This window comes from Olea europaea, unplaced genomic scaffold (genome assembly GCF_002742605.1).
Source record: "Olea europaea var. sylvestris unplaced genomic scaffold, O_europaea_v1 scaffold1908, whole genome shotgun sequence".
NCBI lineage: Eukaryota > Viridiplantae > Streptophyta > Magnoliopsida > Lamiales > Oleaceae > Olea > Olea europaea.
This window is the reverse complement of record NW_019236892.1, coordinates 125,100-135,113: the sequence shown is the minus strand read 5'-3', so window position 1 is coordinate 135,113 and position 10,014 is coordinate 125,100. Positions and strand designations below refer to the sequence as shown.

Genomic DNA, 10,014 nt, shown 5'->3' with positions numbered 1-10,014 from the left:
GAAAGAAAGATGTTTAAGTCTAAAAGCTAAGGAAATGAAAATTACATATTCTCTGTTCGAGAGTTTTGGATTCGGTCCTTTGCTTCTGCGTCCTTTCTCCCTTTTATACCTCGTAGACGATCTCTTTGTGATTAACTACCCTAAAAACTGCTTGATCGTCCTATAACTACCCACTTTCTTTGTAGTGGCCATTTTGTCATGAAACTGCCTTTTAACTGCTGTCATTATCTTTCATCGTTCAACTGCTTTCGATTGAATTCCTTGAGTCGTGGAACGTGATAAGGCTACTTTAACAACTGCCTTGATAACTGCATTCCTTGATAACCACGATGCGTTATATTTGTTGATACCTTGGGCGACTTGAAGGTTTGGGCGAGAGTAGAATAACAGCTCTGGGCGACCGTATGACACTCCATTCGTTCAGATTCTGGGCGACTTGCAAACTTGGGCGATGGCGTTACCGCATTCTTGGGCCCCTTATTTGGGCCTTCACCTTGATTCGTTCGATTGGACTTCGTTCTTTGGGCTATCCGATTTGGGGATCCTTCAATTGGGCTTTCTCCTTGGGCTGTTCGATTTGGGCTGAATTTTTATGTGTCAACAGATACCAATTGATAGAAACCTGAAATGATCTCACTTCACCAAGCAAACTTAAAAATAAATGATAGTTGGAATAGAATTTTCAATATACTATTACTGAACTTTGATTACAAAGGAATGAATTCTGCTATAAAGGACAGATCTAAAATAGCAAATAAAACAGGAAATGACAAGTGTATTAGGACATTCGAGAGGTCCACAACTCTCCCAATTGACTACCAGAATTCTCCTCCATTCCCATAGCCGCATCCCTCTATTTATAAGTGATTTTTGCCTATCAATTACTCCTAACAGAATGATAACTGTACCCTTGCTACATGTGCCTTCTTTTCCTTGGTTAATTCCTTTATTGCCCTTGTTAGTTTATCACGTGAGTTGGGATCTATCAGTTTCCTTCTAGATAGTCGACGATGCTTTTCTCTATATTTCTTTGTTGACTCTCTATGCTATAGCTATAGGTCGTTGTAGTGCATTCTTCTTTCACATTTTATTTATTTTTTATTTTTTATTTTTAGAATGATGCTATGTTGGTTAATTTTGATTTCTCTTAATGGCAAATATTATGTCTGTTTGTAGTAGTTGATACTAGGAATGTCTTTAAGAGTATATTTGTTTTGATGATAGACGAGTTTTGCACTTGGTTTGCTTTATACACTAAACCTTAGATTCTGTTTTGTGTTGTTCTGCTGGCTTCTTTGTGCCAAATGGAATTCAATCATCTTGGCTGCCTTAATTTTCTTCGTTCACTACATGTAAGTTAGAAATACTTCTGGCTTGTCTGATTTATTACTTTCTCTGTCCGAAAATTGTCTTGAACAATCTCTGCATAATGTGATTGTAAACTATTTCAGACTTGCTCTAGAATAATTTTATAGTCAAACTCGGAGCTCAGAAGGGCAAAGTTGCATCTGAAGTTTTTTCTTAAACGACTCTTCATGGTTCACTTCGTAATATGGTTTCAGAGAATGTTATAGACAAGCATGCCCTGACTATTTCATGGATTCTTTCAAAGATTCAGCATCCATTTTCCAGTTACTGAATCTGTCTGTTATAAATTGAATTCAGTAAAATTTGTTGAAGTTCCTTAGGATAAACAAAGATAAGTTTACAAGTTCTTGAAGATAAAGAGAGCTGCTTTTACAAATTATTTTAGGCACTTGACTGTATGATTGAAGTCACCCTTTATCTTACATGCTTTTTCACGTGAACTAGGAATGGACTTTGCTATTATTGGGAATCAAAAATTAAACTTAGGCGATTCTAATTTCCATGCGGCTTTTTCAATATATGCTGATTTCTCGATTCAAACTCTGTCCTTTTCGCTGCTGAAGAATATGGAGAATTTCTTCAGTTTTACCTAACAGGAGAGCTGCTTGATGGACACTTTTCTCCCTCTCTTCTATGGAATTCTGGTGACATTTCATGGTTATAATGCGAGTTAAATGGGTAAGGCATGCTGCCATTACATCGGCAATCGTTGTAGATAATTGGTTGAATAATCCCTCATCCATTAGGGGATTCTCGCTTTCATGTAGCATAGTTCTTGTGATTCGGTACATTGAATTAGCAGATATAACCTTGAGAGGCCAATTAAGAGAGTCTTTTATCCGGCAATCTTTCCCATTTGTCATAAACTCCATTACTGTGTTTTCAGCTTGCTCAGAGAGTTTTTGTAGTACCTCCTTGGAGTTCCTGCTTTTACGAGACAGTTCATCGAGATCAATTTGCATCCACTTTTTATATAGTTCGACATCTACCCACATGGCACCTGCTGCTTTTCTGATGTTCAGTCGAACCTCATTTCTATCGAGGACTTTCTCGATAAGTTTTACATAGAAGAGGCCCTCGTTAATGCTGGTAAGTAGCCCACTAGTCCTCTGTATTGGGATGTTTGGAAGTGCGATAACTATAGTCGTCAAGGTCACCAGATGTAAAGACCAGCAATTAGGAGGTTCCTGAGAATGTAGACTTGGTACTTGATAATCATACATTTCTGTCCAGCTGCTGAAGTTGTCAACTTTAAGTAGAAGGGTTTCCAGGTTCTTCGGTTGCTGCTTTTTACCCATCTCGATCACCTTATCCACCTTGTTGCAGATGTTTTTAAGGGTCTTTGGGGCCTGCGCGACTTCGCCTTCAAGTAGCAGAACATAACGGGTAAGATCCTGTTCTGTATTGACTTCTGATTCAGATTCGGAAACCACATGAATGTCTGATGTACCAGAGGTGGACTTATTCTTCAACCTTGTGATGCAGTGGAAACACAAGATGATTCGACTCATGAAGCAGACAGAGATAAGTTGAACTGACTTGCTGGACAGAACAATCAACATCTGAACTCTTATGACAAAATTCAGAATTAGTCCTTTTACATCCTGAAGAACTTTTCTCCACTTCCTGTCTCCAATTTCCAATGGCAAGGGGCTTTCCTTCCAATCCACCAGCATCTGAGTCCAGTAACTCTCAATTTTGAATGCATTCTTAAAGCTCATCAGGCCTTTCTCTGAGTATGCAAAATTTACTGCAGTCAACCATCTGAATGCAGGGGCAATAGTACCCACAATCCCTCCAGCAGATTGAGCAAGTACTATCCAAATCGTCGACCAAGCATAGTTAGAATCTGTTTTGCTGAATGTTTTACCTTTTATGGCCATTCGAGCCTGAGCTTCTACCAAAAGGAAAGCAATCAGCAGACAAATTACACCTGAAGTCAAACAGGTGACAGAACGTGCAATCACGAATTGAGGGCTACTAGTTGCTGCCATCACCCAGTATTTCCTGATCATTGCTCTTAGTTTATCCGTTGTGAGTTTCTCAAACTCCACAGACTTTTCGATTTCTTCCTCTTCTTTCAGCCTTTCTTGGTACTTCATTTCAAGATATCTTTTGGCTGTTGGGACCATTATAGCTGAAGCAGATAACATAACAAACAAAACGAGGATGGAGAAAGTAGCTATGATTTCCTCAAGATACATTTCTCGATTGCCTAGAAAATGCCTCATTTGGATGATTTGGATACAGACGTTAACAATGACTGTGATTACAAGAATGCCTAAAGCAATTACATTTAACAAAATCTCTTTGTCATTCATGGATCCAAAAGAAGTCATGAAATTTCCCATAGCGGTTGACACAAGAATTAGGCTACTAACCTTTGCAAGCCTATCGGTAACAGCCCACATGTGGGTCGTAAGATCAACGGGAAGCTTCACTGCCACTTGTAACAATGACAAAGTAGCAGCATTGATCGAGAAGTACTTTGATGGAAACCATAACCTTTTGGTTCGGAATCCATAGAACACGTCGGCTGTCATTGCCAGGGAGCAGACTAAAGATGCTGCAGCAACATACATGCCTATCCATGGAATGGGAGCCTCAAGTTGCCTTTGCACATCTCCACCGTTATTGTTGCTTGTCGGTGACATCGCCTGCAGGTTTTTTTAGTTTTCTCTGCTTGGCTGATTTCCCACTCGATTTTCTTGTAGATCTAGCAATGAACTTTATGTAGTGGTAAAAACAGATTCATATAACCGACCCTAATCTTTTGTTGTTTGGGTCAGGTGGGATGAGGGGGTTTCTGCTATGTATACTCTGTGTGATAAGGCCTTTGTTCTTCTGAAGAAAGGTGAAGAATTGGCTCATAATAGTACCAATCGACTCATTCTTTGATGACTTTGATTAACAAAACAAAAGTTTACTAAATATTGCTTTTAAGTGCTGAAGTTGTGAATCCTACAAAATGTATGAAAAACGAGTGAATAGTAAATTATCTAACTTTCGCGTCCTATAAAATGTGCTTATAAAATGTAAATCTTACATTAAAGTGTGGATTATAAGTTGTTGATCCTATAAATAAATGAATAAAAAGCTTGCCATTGATGCACAAAATGTTTGAATAGAAAATATGGTAGTTAAGCTTAAAAAAGGTTAAACCAACCAAACATCTTCAATACTATTCAATGCATGCAAAGCTTTTAGTCAGCATTCAAGACCCTGGAAGTCAAAAATACTCTGGGGTGTCTCGGCAAATCATTATAATATGGTCATATAGATGGAAGAATTATTATTTTTATTTTTTTAATAAACTTAGTATTTTTTTTTTCTTTAGTAAATAAGAGATGCTATTTCTTTTAACTTAACTTACCTTCTCATTTGCTAACATGTTTTAAGAAAAATTGTTAAACTGAGAATATATTGAATTCTCTTTATTCAAAAAAAAAAAAAAAAAGGTTGAACCCCAACTTTGAGGGCCCCTACCGCCCCGCCCCTAGAGTTTTGTGAGGGAGGTAAATCGCGGGATGTGCCCTAGCAGACCAGGGAACAAGAACTGTCTGTACACTGCGCCTACAGGGAGTCAAATTCCATGTCTTAGGAATCGAACCCCCACACTACGGCTGTCAGCAAGATGTGAGATAATCTCACTCCTATCCTTTGCACTACTGGACTATGCCCCGGGGGGTAAATTCTCTTTATTCATATTAATGTTGTCATGACATTCCTAAAATTATGTATGGGATTTGTTAGAGAATCTTTAGGGATAAATCTATTAAAGATGAGATGTTCAAACACGCTTTCAACCAATTATAAAATCTATTTTCTTTTGGAACTATACATTATAAAAAGTTTACTCGATGAATTCATGTACCTAAAAGTTGTTTTGAAATAGTCTACTTTGGTTTTATCTTTGTTACCTACTTAGAATAGCTAATTATTCATAATTCTATATACGTTAACTAATACCAATTTGTCCTTTGTATTCAAGTTTAATAAACTCCTTAACTAATCCATTACTTTGCTCCTTAAGAGCCAATCTAATTTCTCATATATAGTTGTTGCCAATTACAAGTCATATTCCCTATTGACTGACGTTGATATAATTTAAATTGGTTTCAATAGAATGTACATAAACTTGACCATTCAAAGATGCTTTCACATAATACATCTTTCCAATATTCAATATGAAGGAAAAAAAAATAAAAAAAATAAAGGGGGGATCAATGTTCTCTCTTACATATATTATGAGTACATAGAGTGTTGAAGATAACATTTAAATGAGACATATGAACCTTTTTTTAATACACTTCGAGTAATTTAATATGACACATAGCAAGTAAATATCCTGATTTAAATCATATTGTTGCCCTTTTAATTAAAAAAAAGTGTACATTTATAAGATTTTAAGAAGAAAAATTGATTCTCACCTGATTATAATATTTAAATAAACATATGAAACCCTCTTTAACAACTTACATTTTTAGATCAAATAGTTTAACACATTTTTTAATTATTCGATAGCCCAAGTAGAGATTTTATTATAGATCGGCCACATTTGAAAATGCTTTTATAGCCAACTTTTGATTCGGAAACAATCACAACTATTTTAGGTATTTAGTAATCTTTAAATAAAAAATAAAAATCAATTACAAAAGAATTTGTAGCATTTGATCCCAGAATTTAAGAAGTAGCAAAAAGGTAGTTTCTCAAATTCTATTCTTATCTTCTCTACTTATGCATTATAAAATATCAAAATTCTACCTCATGAGTCTTTCTTCTTATATAAGTTTGTTGGTATCCTACTTGTATGGGCATCCTAATTTTGTAAATTTTGACACATAATAGATAATAACTTTTTCCTTTTAAAACATTTAACGTCATAACATTAAATATACATCTATGAAATCGAGAGTACTATGCGCCTCCGCATATAATAGTGGGAAAACCTTGTACAATAATTGCCCTAACTCTACCATATCTTTTTCGACTACTACAATAGTATATTTCGTCGCCCCCTTTCCTGTAAAGTAGTTAATATCTGAGCCACATACGATTCTTTTTAACCAATAGCTACACAAACATGTCAACGTTAATGTTACTTGTACATAATCATTTATAGATTGATATACAGGTTAAGAGAAAAAATCATTTTAAAAAAAAAAAAAAAAAAAAAAAAAAGGTTGAACCCCAACTTTGAGGGCCCCTACCGCCCCGTCCCTAGAGTTTTGTGAGGGAGGTAAATCGCGGGATGTGCCCTAGCAGACCAGGGAACAAGAACTGTCTGTACACTGCGCCTACAGGGAGTCAAATTCCATGTCTTAGGAATCGAACCCCCACACTACGGCTGTCAGCAAGATGTGAGATAATCTCACTCCTATCCTTTGCACTACTGGACTATGCCCCGGGGGGTAAATTCTCTTTATTCATATTAATGTTGTCATGACATTCCTAAAATTATGTATGGGATTTGTTAGAGAATCTTTAGGGATAAATCTATTAAAGATGAGATGTTCAAACACGCTTTCAACCAATTATAAAATCTATTTTCTTTTGGAACTATACATTATAAAAAGTTTACTCGATGAATTCATGTACCTAAAAGTTGTTTTGAAATAGTCTACTTTGGTTTTATCTTTGTTACCTACTTAGAATAGCTAATTATTCATAATTCTATATACGTTAACTAATACCAATTTGTCCTTTGTATTCAAGTTTAATAAACTCCTTAACTAATCCATTACTTTGCTCCTTAAGAGCCAATCTAATTTCTCATATATAGTTGTTGCCAATTACAAGTCATATTCCCTATTGACTGACGTTGATATAATTTAAATTGGTTTCAATAGAATGTACATAAACTTGACCATTCAAAGATGCTTTCACATAATACATCTTTCCAATATTCAATATGAAGGAAAAAAAAATAAAAAAAATAAAGGGGGGATCAATGTTCTCTCTTACATATATTATGAGTACATAGAGTGTTGAAGATAACATTTAAATGAGACATATGAACCTTTTTTTAATACACCTCGAGAAATTTAATATGACACATAGCAAGTAAATATCCTGATTTAAATCATATTGTTGCCCTTTTAATTAAAAAAAAGTGTACATTTATAAGATTTTAAGAAGAAAAATTGATTCTCACCTGATTATAATATTTAAATAAACATATGAAACCCTCTTTAACAACTTACATTTTTAGATCAAATAGTTTAACACATTTTTTAATTATTCGATAGCCCAAGTAGAGATTTTATTATAGATCGGCCACATTTGAAAATGCTTTTATAGCCAACTTTTGATTCGGAAACAATCACAACTATTTTAGGTATTTAGTAATCTTTAAATAAAAAATAAAAATCAATTACAAAAGAATTTGTAGCATTTGATCCCAGAATTTAAGAAGTAGCAAAAAGGTAGTTTCTCAAATTCTATTCTTATCTTCTCTACTTATGCATTATAAAATATCAAAATTCTACCTCATGAGTCTTTCTTCTTATATAAGTTTGTTGGTATCCTACTTGTATGGGCATCCTAATTTTGTAAATTTTGACACATAATAGATAATAACTTTTTCCTTTTAAAACATTTAACGTCATAACATTAAATATACATCTATGAAATCGAGAGTACTATGCGCCTCCGCATATAATAGTGGGAAAACCTTGTACAATAATTGCCCTAACTCTACCATATCTTTTTCGACTACTACAATAGTATATTTCGTCGCCCCCTTTCCTGTAAAGTAGTTAATATCTGAGCCACATACGATTCTTTTTAACCAATAGCTACACAAACATGTCAACGTTAATGTTACTTGTACATAATCATTTATAGATTGATATACAGGTTAAGAGAAAAAATCATTTTGAAGAGAGAGAAAGAGAAAAAAAGGAGAAAAAGAAATTAGTTAAATTTTAATATGATGACATGTCATCAATTTGTAAATAATTATGTATAAATAGCATTAATCTATTGTTCGAACCAGGAATGGACCCAGATACTCTGGGTTAGGGGATCACAAACAAACTTTCAAACGGTGGATAAACCGTAAATGATAATGGCAGTTTACAGACGGCAAATTGGGAGAGAAAGACAAAGACACAAAACTGGGTTTGGAGTTGCCGTTGCATTATATGTTTAAAGTGTAGGTTTAAAGTTTGACCTTTTAAAAAAAATGCAGATTTTTTTTTTTTTTGTTAATTCGAAAAAATGCTCGAAAACTAACGCATAGAATACATAAATCGTTAAAAGATACATTCATTGTTCATCCATCTATTAAGTAGATACAATCATCCAATCAGCTCATATAAATAAACAAACATTTGGCATTGCTCGCCCCTAAACATGTGATCAAAAGAATTAGAACCATTATAACTCCTAGAAAAGATCCAAACCTATGCTCCGATATTAATTGTTGAAATAAATTAATATATATTTTTTTTCTTCTACAAACACATGACTGACAAGATGTTGTTGGAATTTGGTTTAAATATTAAAAAAAATTGGTTAAGTATAGACTTGAAAAGTGACTTTGTGTTAATTTCGGCCAAATATTAGGACTTGATTATAAGTCGAATTATAAAAATAAATAGACTAAATTATTCTACTCGTCGTAGTATATTTAAAATCTCAAAAACAATTCTGAATGAATGAAAAATTACAATCCAAAATTAGAAGAAAGATAAGGAGAAAAGATTCCAAATTAGCTAACACCACCACTTGAGCAGTAGGCTAGCGTCAAGCAAGCCATGAAAATGGCGTTCGAGCTAGAGGCCAGCGACATGCGGGCGACAGCAAAGAATGCATCTCTTCTTGAAGGTTGTTGAGTTTTGGGGTGCGTCTCTTCACTCACTATCTCTTCTCTTCTATAAATAGGAGCATTTGGACGTCTACTACATATCAATATATCATTAGCATTGAGTCTTGCATCAAGAACTCTTGCAAAAACTCTCCAAAATTCATTCAAAAAATTATTTTCTTGTAAAGAGGAGAAAATCATTTGAATACACTATTGCTTGTGGAATCGAACCCCCACACTACGGCTGTCAGCAAGATGTGAGATAATCTCACTCCTATCCTTTGCACTACTGGACTATGCCCCGGGGGGTAAATTCTCTTTATTCATATTAATGTTGTCATGACATTCCTAAAATTATGTATGGGATTTGTTAGAGAATCTTTAGGGATAAATCTATTAAAGATGAGATGTTCAAACACGCTTTCAACCAATTATAAAATCTATTTTCTTTTGGAACTATACATTATAAAAAGTTTACTCGATGAATTCATGTACCTAAAAGTTGTTTTGAAATAGTCTACTTTGGTTTTATCTTTGTTACCTACTTAGAATAGCTAATTATTCATAATTCTATATACGTTAACTAATACCAATTTGTCCTTTGTATTCAAGTTTAATAAACTCCTTAACTAATCCATTACTTTGCTCCTTAAGAGCCAATCTAATTTCTCATATATAGTTGTTGCCAATTACAAGTCATATTCCCTATTGACTGACGTTGATATAATTTAAATTGGTTTCAATAGAATGTACATAAACTTGACCATTCAAAGATGCTTTCACATAATACATCTTTCCAATATTCAATATGAAGGAAAAAAAAATAAAAAAAATAA

The 10,014-nt window shown here is 34.2% G+C and overlaps 1 protein-coding gene across 1 annotated transcript; it reads right to left on the bottom strand.

Annotated features, from left to right (window-relative positions):
- Nucleotides 1–1,880: 1,880 nt before the first annotated feature.
- Nucleotides 1,881–3,950, bottom strand: LOC111378966. Its single transcript, XM_023002270.1, has one exon. It carries the CDS (start codon nucleotides 3,948–3,950, stop codon nucleotides 1,881–1,883), a length of 2,070 nt encoding a protein of 689 aa, XP_022858038.1.
- Between the last annotated feature and the right edge of the window lie 6,064 nt (nucleotides 3,951–10,014).